Source organism: Periophthalmus magnuspinnatus, chromosome 6 (assembly GCF_009829125.3).
Source record: "Periophthalmus magnuspinnatus isolate fPerMag1 chromosome 6, fPerMag1.2.pri, whole genome shotgun sequence".
NCBI classification, from domain to species: Eukaryota; Metazoa; Chordata; class Actinopteri; order Gobiiformes; family Gobiidae; genus Periophthalmus; species Periophthalmus magnuspinnatus.
The window spans coordinates 15790730-15805514 of NC_047131.1; the positions used below are offsets into that span (position 1 = coordinate 15790730).

Here is a 14785-nt window from a genome sequence, read left to right on the forward strand (position 1 = left end):
GTGTTAAAATAGGGTTGTAGATGTCTAAAGAAATTCTTGGGCCTAACTCCTCAGAACGATTAGGTATCTCTAGGTATCTGACCCAAACTGCACTCGCAAGACTACACCTGCAAGGGAGTTCATGCAAAAAACAACAATTTTTAAAAATGTACCACAAAAGTGCAGAAACATCACACATACATTAGACATTTCAGCTCATTTTAATTTTAATATGCTGTTTTTGCTGAGATTTTTAATTGTTTTAGTTATAGATTTTATATTCTGATTCTGCACATCTCCAGAACAAGTAATATTATATTTTTTTCAATATGGTAGTGTTGGAAAGCTATAGGAGCGAGAGGGGACACAAATTAACTTTTATGCCATGTTAAAGTGAACGTAGATGATGACATTAAGCAGGTACCTTACTATTGAGCCTGGCCTTCCTGGTTTGTTTTGCTCTTTCATTCCTTCTCTCAGGTGTCCGGTTCCTGCCCAAAGAAGAGCCCATTTCCCTGGTCATCGGCTGCAATCCCGCAAACCATCATCCACATGGCCATGCAATAGCCACCTCCTCTCTTCCTGCTCCTTTGCCCCTCTCAGTCAAAGTAAGTACATCCATCCAGCTCTACATTGTCCCTCCCACAAAGGCAACCAGAGCATGTGCGAATGGGGAGATGGAGAGGGGCAATTCTGCGGGACAGTGGAGAGAGAGAGAGCCGAGAGGCAGGGCGAACCAGAGGAGAGTGAGAGGAGGAGAGTGCCCTGAAACCACTTTGAAATGTGAAAGTAGTGGAGGGTACACTGGTATTCACACAGTGCTTGTGATAATACTGTCAACACTGTGATACAGCAAAAATGTCACAATGTTATTATGGGCGTTTGTTAATAAACTGGTCCAAGATGCAGTGGTATAGTGAATAATCAAAGCGAACTACATTTACACCGTTACAGTAAAGGCAGCATAAATAAATGACAGCTGAGTGTATATCTAATGCATGAGACACTATATATACGGTACTGCAGCTTCAAATCATTTTCATAAATTGTCATTGTTCATTAATACAGATGAAAAACACTTTATTGATCCTGAAGAAATCCAAAGTTCGGCAGCAGCAACATGAAGCTGAAGTTAACTAATTCTTCTCTTGCACTAATAGGGATACATTTTACAGACATATGGCCTGTGGAACTAGTCCTGGACTAGAACAGGACTAGCACAAGACCAAACCAAGTCCACATCAGGGTTGAACTGAGCTTGAGCCAGAACCAAACAAGGCCAAACATGAACCCTAAAATCAAGGACAGTACTCTAACATGCAGCAAACTTCATTCTTTTCAGAATGTGAACAAGTATAATACATATTGTCATTGTGTCCTTCAGCAACACACTTCACCAACATGTACTAGTATAAATATGGTGCTCTATAAATCAAATTAATGATCATTACCACTGTTATATCACTGTCATTATTAAAAGACTCATTTTTTATAGCTAAATGAATTTCAGGTGTACAAAAATGTGCTTTATTCCCACAAGAAGAGTTTTTTTTAAGGTGTGATTGAGGGTTAAACACATTCTTATATTATTTGTTAACATATTTCAATGTGTATTTGTATTAACTGTTAACTGATTCTGTCTATTGTTATGGTACATAGGTTACATAGGGTAACTGTATTTTTAAATTACAGGTGATTATTGGAAACAAAATTATCATGGAATGCATGTAAATGTGATATACAAGTTTTGGCTGTAATCTGAGAGCAGTAATTTACAGTATACTTCAAACCAAATATTATCTGTAAAAATGACCCAACAAAAACTAGTAAATTGTATTAAGATCTCACCTGTAAATATTTTTTTTATGTAATTTACAGAAATAGTATAAGAATTATTTGGCAACAAAACTACCCTGTGATAACTAAAATTTAAAGGACATTCATTAGTGTATGTACAGATAGTAGATATGTGATATGATCTGTAAACATATGTAAGCAGGTCCTGCTCTGGGGGCTGTGTGCCTCTGACCATATTACCAAATAGTGCATTACTAAAAGATCTCAGCCGCTTCAGCCTCCTCCCCCTCTATCTCAGTGACCACAGCGCCCAGAGCTCCACTCACTTGTCTATAATACATGCATCAATCCACTACAAGTTGCGCTGTCACGTGACTCAACTCAAGACTGAAAAAAGAGTAATTTGAACTTTTGTTTTTTGTTGCAGAAGTCCTACCGCCCAAGCATGACAGCTAAATAAGTTATTTAGCTTTATAACAGTATTTGTCTTTTTAGAAGAAAACACAAAGTTTTGGTATAATCATACAGTGACTTGCCCTCCACCTGACATTTCTTCACGTTCTCAAAACCAGACCTGAATTATACAACAGCATTTTCAAAAACAGACAAAAGCTGTCCATTTTGATTTACTATGGTATTGGATATATAGCATTAGGTGTTGTGTGGTAGTGCAGTAAAATGTAGACACTATAAACCTAATAGTAAACATGAGCCTGAGGCTCCTGGACTGTGTACCAGCAAAGTAGGCTAATGCTTGACCCGCTGACACGAGGAGCCTCTGCTGAAGAGTGGGCAGTGATAAAACTAAAGCTGCAGAGAGCCACAGCTACATTACTGCTGCCTGCCACACATTATGTCAAATATACAGAAAGAGTATATACAGTTTGACTAAAGGCAGCACATGGCGAGACTTTCTTTGACAAAACTATCTTTGTAAATAGGTGTATTTTTGTGTCTCACTACAAGATTAGCCAAGACCAATGCTCCACCATAAGCAGCTGTGTTCAAATTACAGACAGATTCAGTCACTGATCCACCACAACGTGACAGCAGGTTCAGAAATCTGAAGACAGATCATACACTTGATACATTTAAGAGCCCATTTGTGTGAACTGTTGATTTCCAAAGAAGAGAGTGCTTCTTTGGTTCAGTGCTCCACTCTCAGAATATAACCTGTGTGTGCAGCTGAACCTCAAACAGACGGGACAATGAGAGCATGACTCATCCAACACTTACTCTCACTCATCATGCACCTATGGCACTCTTTCATTCAGAACATGCGGCTGTCAGCAACTACATACCATAACATAAATAAAATTTATTTATTTATGAAAGACATTGTGTTCCCCATAAACGATACAAGGGCTCACAGCACACACGGAGCAGGCACTTCACACAGAGGACAGCTTACCTTAGTATGGAGCTTTGATAACTGCTTCTCATCCAGGTAGGTTTGGGTGTAGACTCGTCTTTTGTAGCGAAACTGAAAAAGAATAGAAACAAAAAAATAGCTCTTAAATGTTACACTTTGTAATGCATCACATAATGACCTCCTGCTCTGATCTAACTCACTCATTGTACAGACCTTACACATGTGTGTGCAGAGATGTCTCCTCTGATATGAAATCATAACAAGATGGACTAGGAGCAGCCAGAACCTCTCTGCTCGATTAAACAGCCAATGTGGAGGTGCACATAAACGTGACAACCTGCTGCTGAGAGGGACTAGCTCCTGGGGCCCTGCTCTGCTCTGCTGCCCTGGGTTCAGTCTCATCTCCCCATGGAGGGCACTCTGACTCAGTGTGTATCCTCTGTCTAGGAGTGCACTGGATGACCATTACAAGCATTGATTTATTTCACACTTGGCATCCAGCCAAGCCTTTGAGAGTTATTGTTGTAACTGATCATGGCCAGTAAAATGAAGTTAAAACAACAGTCTCATGACTTGTAGGGCTGCAGGAGTTCACTTCAGCTATTGAACAGACGCACTTAGCAAATAACACCACGTGGAATTCTTTAAGTGACATAATCTTCTGTGCAAATAAATAAAAGTCCTGTCTTACGTTGAACAAAACTATTTAGTTTAGACATTAGCTACAGTGCTCTGAAATGCATGGATTTTCTGGCCTAAGGCTTTATTAGACATGACAGCTATAGCAGGAAATGCAAACACTTCTGTCCGGGGGGCAAACCCATGAAAGGCTTAAACTACAATACAGGAAAGCACAGTGCACATTGTGCGAATTGTGAATGGAATAATTATTTTAAAGCCTAAATCCCAAATCTAATCGCAATCACAATAGTTGTCATAAAAAAAAATCTAAATTCAATATTTTTCTAAAATGATTCTGCTCTGGTGTAATGTACAGTATATTGCATATTAAGTAGTCCAAAATTACACTTTTGTTGTTTACTTGTCCAAGTCAATTCTGGTGTGACCCTCCACTCTGAATTGACAAACTTAGAAACATCCAACGCTGCTTGCTTCAGTTGTCAGAGTTTCTGATGCACTATAGCATAGCTCCCACAGTCAGCTCATGAATGAATGAGCTGACTCACTCACTGCCAAACAAAATGTACCTGTTGGGACCAATAACGTAACCTTGACCCTTCAACCTCATATACTAAATATAAGCAGGAGGTAGCAGGCTCTGGTCAGCTCAACCTGCACTGTCTCATATGGGACATGAGTTGCTATTACATTCTCTTAACCTTCTGGCCCCTGTTCTATGTTGGAGCGAAGAGTTCCTTCACCAGGACGTGTGACTGTGCTCCTCAGGGTAATCCACTGCATAACAAAGGTTTCTGAGCAGCTCACCTGAAGCTGTCAATCATATCAAGTGGATCCTGGAGAGCAGGGATCAATCAATAACTCACATCCGAGAGGCAGGTGCCTGCTCTCTGCAGAGGCACACATTTTCATTCACCTCCTTTACTATTTACTTTACGATCGCAATGAACATTCATAAAAGTATATTTGTTTTTCTTCAAATCTGAAATTGCTGCTAAACATGAAGATGAAACAGCCCTACAATTACATGGTGACAGCTGCTGCTGACAGTGTCACTGTGCACTGTGCTATGAATGACATATCATGACAGAAACATTATGCTCTCTACAAAATCACACCCACATTACTCACAGTTCTTGCAGTTTGATCGAAAAACAGCTTCCTTTTAAAAATATAAACCTCTTTATGATTAATCAGAGATGATGATGATGACTTGAAATGTAAATGCTAAATTTCTGTGAAACCTTGACTCAAATGTAGTTCAGTGTAGTGACTTACGTGCATAGTACAGGGCTAATTTGAGGAAGTGACAGGTGCATAGTACAGGGTCAGCTTGGAGAGTGACAGGTGCATAGTATGGGGTCTGTTTGAGGGAGTGACAGGTGCATAGTACAGGGTCAGTTTGAGCAAGTGACAGTTGCATAGTTCAGGGTCAGTTTGGGGTAATTACAGGGGGAGTGACAGGTGCATAGTTCAGGGTCAGTTTGGGGTAATTACAGGGGGAGTGACAGGTGCATAATACACGGTCAGTTTGGGGGAATGACAGGGTGAGTGACAGGTGCATAGTACGGGGTCCGTTTGAGCAAGTGACAGGTGCATAGTTCAGGGTCAGTTTGGGGTAATTACAGGGGGAGTGACAGGTGCATAGTACAGGGTCAGTTTGGGGAAATTACAGGTGGAGTGACAGATGCATAATACATGGTCAGTTTGGGGGAATGACAGGGTGAGTGACAGGTGCATAGTACGGGGTCAGTTTGGGGGAATGGCCGCAGTGGCCGTGGCAAGTGGCCGTAGTCTTACCTCCAGGTAGGGTACAGGTGCAATGGTTGGAAAAGGGTATTCTCTGAGCTGTCTCTCCTCATCTAGGAACTTGCCAGCCTTGCCGTTGAAGGCGGGCTGGAACAGGCCGTAGTTCAGGACATCCTTCAGGCTCTGATTGAGGCTGCACAGGATTCGTTGTTTGGACAGCCAGATGGGAGCGTCCACATTGAATTTCAAACATTTCTACAGAGACAAAAGACACGAACAAAGGAGAGAAAAGGGTTAGTTGCATACCATTGTCCCAGCATGAGACAACTCTGTTTTATTACACTTTATGAAAATAAAATTTAATGGGACATATTGAAAGATGCAAGAGTCCCAAGAAAAGGTGTAGTTACATTATAGATGAGTGTAAGAAAGAGAGAGGGTTGTAGTCAACTTTAAACATTCTTGGTCGACTAAACACATGACCAATGACCAGTTTATAGTCTGAAAATCTCTGTTTATTTTCACATTTTTCACAATAAAGAATGGATGCATATGTACATACACGTACATACACACACATACACATACACACATATTTCTTTACATGTATATGAAATAAAAATATCTGAAAAAGCTCTATGATCTGACTATGTATCTGACCAAAATTGCACTCACAAGACTCCAGCTGCACAGGAGTTCAAGCAAAAACAACTATTTATACAAAAAGTACCAGGCCACACTGTTTTTGTATGTAAAAAGCCAGATCAAACTCATGATTCACTTCCAAATCTTCAGCTGACTCACTCAATAAATCTCCTTTCTATTAGTTCGAAATATAATAATCAACTAAACTAAAGGCTTACAGCCCTAATGTTTTTGCAATACTAATATTTCAAATTAGATTTCGGAATTAAGGAAAAAGCCCTGTGCTCAATACGAATTTTGAACACAACATATTAGTAGTTCGTCCAATATTACCATATTACCAATATTACCATTCTTATTTGAAAAAAAGACTTTTCTAAAGCTATTCAGGAATGGTTCAATTTTGTTCTGTTTATGAGATTTTAAAAGTGGTTTGGTAACACTCTATAATAGCTGTGCTATTTACAGTATAACACAATATAAAAGCAAGAAGAAAGATTATTTCTTTTATTATTTTATTTTCAACTGGGTCCTTTTAATTCTTCTGATTATTATTAATAAAGTGTTTCTTATGGCTAATTACTAGTATTAAGTATTACTAGTACTTCAGTATTATACCTCATGATGTTTTGGGTTTTTTTTTTTTCGTTTTTAAGTAATATATCATCCTGCAAAATGAGAGCAAGCCCCACTGTGTGTACTCCAGAGCTGTGGATTAGTGCACTAGGTGAGTCATGGCACTACACCCCCTGCTGGTCAGAGGGCAAACATTTTAACACTCTCCATGTGAGACGTTTTATGCAAAGGGATCATTCTATGTCATTCTGTATAAGGCAGAGTGACTGACAGAATCAGGCCGAAAAGAGCAAGGCCAGATCTGATCAACACTACTGATACAGTGTGGCATGGGGAGACAATGTGGACATGAAGAGACAGTGTGGACATGAGGAGATGCTGTGGACATGAGGAGACAATGTCGACATGAGGAGACAGTGTGGACATGAGGAGACGCTGTGGAAATGAGGAGACAGTGTGGACATGAGGAGGCAGTGTGGACATGAGGAGACAGTGTGGACATGAGGTGACAATGTGGACATAAGGAGACATAGTGGACAAGAAGATACACTGTGGAGAAGAGGAGACATAAGATGACACTGTGGACAAAACAATGTGGACATGAGGAGACAAATTGAACACAAGGAGAAATAAGGAGACAAGACGAGACAGTGTGGACATGAGGAGACAGTGTGGACATGAGAAGAGAGTGTGGAATGACGAAACATGAGCAGACATAAGGGTATGGTGTGGACACAAGGAGACAGTGTGGAAATGAGGACACATAGAGGACATTATGAGACGCTGTGGACATGAGGTGACAGTGTGGACATAAGGGGATAATCTGAGGATGATGTGAGGAGACAAAATGGGCATGAGTAGACAGTGTGGACATGAAGAAACAGTGTGGACATGAGAACAAATGAGGAGGGCAGATTGGGAAGATACGGTGGACAGGAAGGGACAATGTGGACATGAGGAGACAGTGTGGACATAAGGAAACAAAGTGGACAAGAAGAGAAGCTGTGGACAGCTGAAATACGGTGAACACGAGGAGACACTGTAGACCAGGGGTCTCAGACTTGCGGCCCATGGTCAAATTGCAACCCCCAGGACAATAATTTGTGGCCCGTCTTAAAATGAAAGTTTAACGTTAGTGCGGCCCGCGAGTTTGATATGTATGGCACTTTGCAGTGCTGTGTGTGGAGCTGAACAAACCTACCAATCACGGTGGGGTATATGGCTCTCAGGGGCGGGACATCAGCCAGGCTTGACGCAAGCATAGAAATATTCCTCAATGAGTGAAATTTACAGCAGCGTTGCCATGGAGTGTTTTCTTCCATGCCTGGCTGGCTGCCTTGTTTCAATTGGGCACACACGGACATTCGTTCCAGTGCGCTGCATTTACAACACTTCAGAAAAAAGTTTTTTTAAGTTGACATGTATATGTCCTGCTGGGTACATTTACATACGTATATGTATATATACATATGTAAATGTATATCAATACATATATTTATATACACATCAATGGCACTTAGAGAGTTAATATAAGGTCTCTCTCTGAGAATATAAATCAAAGTGATGCATAAGCGGCAGGATAAAAGAAAAGTAAGGAAGTCAATGAAGCCTAATGTAGTCTGCAGTCACATAGCGACACCTGTCCATCAGCAATAACATTCCCAGGTAACCTGAACCAATTATAGGGTCGCATCGTTAATCGTGGGTCATTGGCCATGTCAAAATTCGCCAAATGCACCTTTCGAAGTACCCTTTCGAAAATGTGTACTCCTCAGTGTAGCCGGCATCTTGCCGAACGGGCACAGGAGGCCAAGGAACATACTTCAACCGCTGTCTGTGCACTTCATTACGTACATTACATGAGTTATTTTTAATGATTTATTATTTAATAAAAGAGTAAAGTTGTTGTCGTCATAGCTGGTTATTTCTGTTTTGATTGAATAAAAATAATTAATTAATGTTTCCCTTTGAATATCAATAGGTAAATATAAGGTTCGAGATGATTTTTTCCCAATTGTAGCTACTACTTAAACCAAATATACCTTGTTAAAACGTAATAACAGAGACAGAGGTAACAATATCATTTTTATGATCTATAGTCTATAAACCAGAGAACACTTATTAGTTGTACATAAAGTGGGATATTGCAGTTCGGTATTTGGGCCAGGTTTAATTTGATCTGTGGCTAAAGTAGGGGGCGCAGTTTACCTTCTATGCCATGTCAGTTCATCTTTTCATCTTATTATTCTTATTATTGCAATAACAATTTCTAATGATAATAATGTATTATTCTTCTTATTGTCTGGGAATAACTGCATGTTCCTTTATTCAAACCAGCCCAGAAGAATGTACTGCAAAACCTGACTGTGCCAGTGCTTGAAAGGTTTTTTAATCATCAAGATACATGGCCTGTACATATCTCTATTCAAATGTTAACAGTTTCATGTTGCAACAGTTTCAAGTTGCACTGTTGTAGGTGACATAAACCAGTCCGAACATTTGAATGTGTATTGCATAGCGTACTCCATTGTCTTCTCTTTTTTGCGTAATTGAGGTGCATGATGCGATATAGCAGTGTGCGAAGTGTGTTCAAATGCGTGCTTCACTCACGCCCGATCCCCAAGGAAACGAAGGGCATTTTCATCCGCATTCATCAGGTGCATGAGATGGGACAGCACTTATCACACTGACGTAAGCCCTAAAATGCACCATTTGAACAGCACATTTAAGGTGAATCGGCGAATTGAGACATGGCCATTGTTTTTTATGCTGGTAGGTCTCCAGCAGCAAGGAGTAGGCAAGAGAAGCCATGTTCAGAAGAGCAGTTCATGTTCTTTAATGTCCCATTCATGTTCAGGACAATTCATGTTCAGAAGAAGATTAAAGGTTAAAGAACTGTTAATACAGACATTTGAATCTGAATACAGCAGAAAGAGAAGACTGAAGAAACCACATATAGTCGCTGACTAGAGAAATATTATTATTATTGTTGTTGTTGTTATTATTGTTATTTTCATTATTATTATTATAATTTTATTTATTTATTACTGATTGATTGATTGATTTTCTTATTTATTCTTTTTTTTAATCTTATTTTGTGTTAAAAAATAAAAAAGAGATTTGAGAAGATTGGAATTTTTTTAACAAAGCTTTTCTTGTGGAAAACCTAAGCCTCACCCAGGCTCTGCCTCCAGTGGCCCCCAGGTAACCCTGACCCCTGCTGTAGACACAAGAAGACAATGTGGACAAGAAGATGCAAAATGGGCATAAGGAGACAGTGTGGACATGAGGAGACAATATGGACACATACGGACATATTAAAAGACACTTTGGATGTATGGGTGATGTGTGAGGGCGTGTGAATCAGCCATTTCTGGTTCCTGATGTTCCTGATGTTCCTGATTCCATGGCAGCGTGACATAATAGTGACAGTAGAGGGACCATTAGTGTGCTTTTACTGAGCATGTGCCTGTCAGCCTTATTCATACACTACACAACAGGCTAACATGACTCTGCACTCCACACTACTTTATGCATCGCTTTCATGTTCAAGAAAAATAAAAGAAATAGCACATGTAGTGGCTACTAGAGCAAATCTTTTATCACAATTAAAAATATAAGGTGATGACAAAATTATTTGTGAGAAAAATATGTTTAATGGGCATATACCATGCTATTTTCTGACCTCTGGTCTAATATTATTTCCTCATCACAAACATAGCTGGAGTTGTATTTTGTTTCATTCAGACATGTTTAACACACAAACCCTGCATATTTAGGCTGAGTTCTTCTCTGAATCACTTTGTAATGTCATGTGGTAATACAGGAAGTGCTCCACTGTGTTTTAAGCTCCATACACCTTCATTAGAATCATTTGGATGATTTCAGCCTTAGAATTGCCAATCTACTGAACAAAGGTAAAACTTGAAAACTACCACTACATGACATCACAAGGTGGAACAGAGCATTTTGAGCTTTGGAGATGCAGACAGGCTAATAATAGAGGATTACTCAAACATGGGTGAATGACACAAAACGCAACTTTGTGTATTTTTTAAGCATCCTAACATGGCATAAAGCTCACAAGAGTCAATTTTGTGTAATATAGGACCTTTAACATTTAAAGATGTACTTTGCAACTTTCCTGGTGGAGGATCCTGCTTGTCTCCATGGAGATGGTTTTCCTTTGCGTGGAATGTTTAACAATATGGCACGAAAGCCCTGGTGGCAAGGCCGTTAAGTGGCTAGAATCCATGCTTCACAGCAAAAAGTTCCCAGGCTCAACTCCTAGCCCGGGCCTTTCTGTGCAAAGATCAGATTTTTCTCCCCTTGTCTGGGTAAGCTGTTTTGGGGCACTCTGGTTTGCCCCATCAACCCAAAACTTGCACAATAGGTCAAATCCTTGAGCTAAGGTAGTCTTGACCAAGACTAGCTCAAGATCTAGAGATCTGTCCCCAGGCACTGTACAACAGTAGCTTACAGCTCCTGTCCTGACAGGTCGCCCCAGTGGCACTGAAGAATGGGTCAAATGCAGAACTGAATTTCCGGAGGACTCAATAAAGTATACATATCAGCACTTTTAAGTTTGTTTGTTTGTTTGTTTATTATTTAATGAAGGGACAATGCATATTAAGAACAGAGGCATGGGGAACGAATCCCACACCTGTAAATATGCAGGATTATAGCCAGTGCTAATTTTCATCCTTTGTCCCTTGCTAGAAAAAAAAAACAAAACAAAAAAACAACCAAGTCCTTATAGGTATGAGCTGTGGAGAGGCAAGCCCCCTTACAGTAAGAATGCATGTGTTCCAAGGTATTTTTGAGCAATATACAACTATAATAAGATAAGTAGATAGTTAAGGTTAATGTCATACTTTGGAACATTCCAGGCACAGTAGTAAAATGTGTGACTTTTGACCTTTTGACTGTTCTTGTATTTCTGTCCTTGACTTTGATAGGTTCCTGCCCATCACTGTGAGACAGACTGCACAAATGAAGATCTTATGACCTAAAGTGTCGTCCTAATTATGGTGTATACGTGGATGATGCATGAAGAGCAGTGTGAGCAGACTATCTGAAAAGCCACAGATGGCACGCACACACAAAGGAGGAGACAGGCCATTGTGGGTGCCTTACAGCAGTATGTGATGTATGGACAGAGCACAGGGCCGGCTCCACTCAGCACTCAGCACAAAGAAGAATGGAAACTCAAATGACTCTCCACAGACTCTGCTGTCACTGCCCAAGTGAAATACGCACTCATTAAAAGCACTCAACCTTCAGGGAGAGAAGCAACAACATCCATGTTTACAAACTTACGCTTGAGCCTAAAACATCATAGCCAGTATTTAATCATTCATATTATTCAAGCAGTTACGGGAGACATGCACACTGAATATTCAACTTGTCTTAGTTGCTTTCTGTCCAGCTGAAATTGATGCAAACTATATTGATCCACACGGGAAATTACTTGGACACAGTAGCTAACATAATAGAATATAATAACAAAGAGCAAATATAAATGGTAATAAATAATGAATGCAGGTGTGAACTGGATTGAAATTAAGGGTGGGTGATATGCCAAGAGGGCTATGGTGGTAACTTTATAATCAGAATCAGAATCAGAATCAGAAGAGTTTTATTGCCATAGTCTGTGAACACAGTTCACAAACTAGGAACTTGCTTCAGTGAAAAAGTACAACATAAACACACTGAATAAATACAAATACAAATAAGGGCATGCACAAAGTTAAAAAGATATGCTTAAAAAATCAAATGAAATACTTAAAGGGAGAAAATATAATATAATAATAATAATAATAATATAATGCTTTTAAGATCCAACTTAAGTCATCTGCTTCTTCTGAAAGCTACCACTTTTCAGTGATAGTAAAATCCACCGTCACTCACCCAGAGCCTTACGGAGGCTGACAAGAGGAGGAGGAAGTCGGAAAAATGCTGCATTACACACAGAAGTACTGAATCAAGACATCACCAAAACTGTTTATTGTCACATGAATCACCATATCACACAGCCCTCTTTGAAATATACTCTTTTAAACCAGTTTGTGCAGTTGTATTATGTCACTAGGGCTGTGGTCCTTTTGTCGTGTGGTTGAGTACTTGGTTGTTGGTGTTGACTTATTTTATTAGGATTATAAGGATTTATAAAGACAACTGCAGAAAGGAGAAGTTATGGAGTGAGTTAGCTTGAGTTTTGGGAGTTTAATCTGCCTTTTCACTGATGAAGATGTTGTTTTGTACTTCACTATATAAATAGTTTTTGCTAACCCCAGGCTCAGACTGCACACGGTGCATCTCCGGTGCAGTGGCTGCAGGAAATCCAAATAATTCAAAGTAATGAGAGGAGATCAGACCCCATGTGGTGCAGTGTGTGTGTGCGTCTGTGTGGGGTGGGGGAACAGTGTGGTCTGTGGGTGCAGTGTGGAGGTGCAGTGTGGTGGCGCTGGCGGAGGTGCGGTGTGTGGATGCAATGTGGGGGTGCAGTGTGGTAGTGTGGGGGGTGCAGTGTGAGGGTGCAGTTTGGGGGTGCAGTGTGAGGGTGCAGTGTGGGGGTGCAGTTTGTGGGTGCAGTGTGAGGGTGCAGTGTGGGGGTGCAGTTTGTGGGTGCAGTGTGAGGGTGCAGTTTGGGGGTGCAGTGTGGAGGTGCCCCGGTGCTCCAGATTCTTTCCATTGGGAGTCTATTTTGGCCGGACGCTGGAGTCTTTTTCCTTGCTAAGTGCTGAATTATCTGTGAGCACGTGCTCTTGCGTGTTCAAAGTTGGTGGCACAACAGCACAGCAGAGCTCTGGTCCGAGTCACAGCTCGATCGAGTGCAGTCTGAGTGAGGCATAATAATTTTGAAAGTGTCCCGTCCAGTCCTGCACCCCCTTTTAGTCAATTCATTGGTACACAGGGCATGTCTTTAGTCAACTACAGCCCTACTATATACATCACTTTCGGAATTATTGTATCCACTCACATTTAGGCTAAAGTCAAGTACATTTTATTTAAAAATTAAATGGTTTAGTTTTGCATCTGTGCAATCAAATCAAATCAAACTTTATTTATATAGCACTTTTTCATACAAAAAAAAAAAGTAACACAAAGTGCTTTACAAAGCATTAAAATCAGTCCCACCCACCAAACCCACCCAGCCACCCGACAGCCCAACAACCCAACCCCAACACATCAATAATCATAACCAAACAACCCCCCACCCCAACACACACTCCCACCCCCCACCTCAACACATGTTAAAATACCTCAGTTTCATTTAAAATATGTTTAAGTGGAACAGGCTGGATAAAGATGAACCAGATGAGAGAGCGCCACCAGAGGAACCATCTGCACCAGGAACAGGGTCACCCACAGCCACAGGACACCAGCCCAGGGCCCAGAGAAGAGATGAGGTCGAGACCAAACCTCCAGGGCCCACGAGCCAGGGCCCAGGAGCCACAGCCAACCACAGCTCCCGGTGCAGAGGGCTCCTCAGAGGAAACACTGGCAAATCTAAAATGATTAAAAATAATAAAATAAGTCAAACCTAATAAATAAGTCAATAAATAATAAAATAAATAATCAATAAATAATAAAATAATCAATAAATAATAAAATAATTCAAAACTAAACAAGTAAATAAAACATAAGTAAAGCATAAACACACTAGCCAGCCTAAATAAGACTAAATAAATAGAGAAGTAAACTAAAATGATAAATACTAATCAAAAGCTATGCTAAAAAGATGGGTCTTGAGCCTGCTTTTAAAAACCTGAATATTCTGTACATTATTACTACAAATGATCCATCTTCCTCTATTCATTGGGGCAGATATAAACTACCCTATGGACCCAGCTGCTGCAGCGGAGCACATCAAGAGGCCACATCTGGCTGTAAACAAAACAGAGTAATACTCGGACCAGTCACAGGCCGCTGCCATTTGACAGAGCATCCATTCCCAGCACAGCAGGAAATCATGTCTTTTTCTGCTCCTTCACAAATGAAATGAACACAGCAGCAGTACACATT

At 40.4% G+C, this 14785-nt stretch overlaps 1 protein-coding gene across 1 annotated transcript in view; it reads right to left on the reverse strand.

Moving 5' to 3' along the window:
* Positions 1-14785, reverse strand: part of shank3a (SH3 and multiple ankyrin repeat domains 3a) — a 153599-nt gene that overhangs the window by 126009 nt on the left and 12805 nt on the right. Inside the window, exons 2-3 of the mRNA XM_055222674.1 lie at positions 5588-5791; positions 3188-3259 (exon numbers count right to left, since the gene is read on the reverse strand). Coding sequence (XP_055078649.1) covers positions 3188-3259; positions 5588-5791 — 276 coding nt within the window. The remainder of the gene's footprint in view (positions 1-3187; positions 3260-5587; positions 5792-14785) is intronic.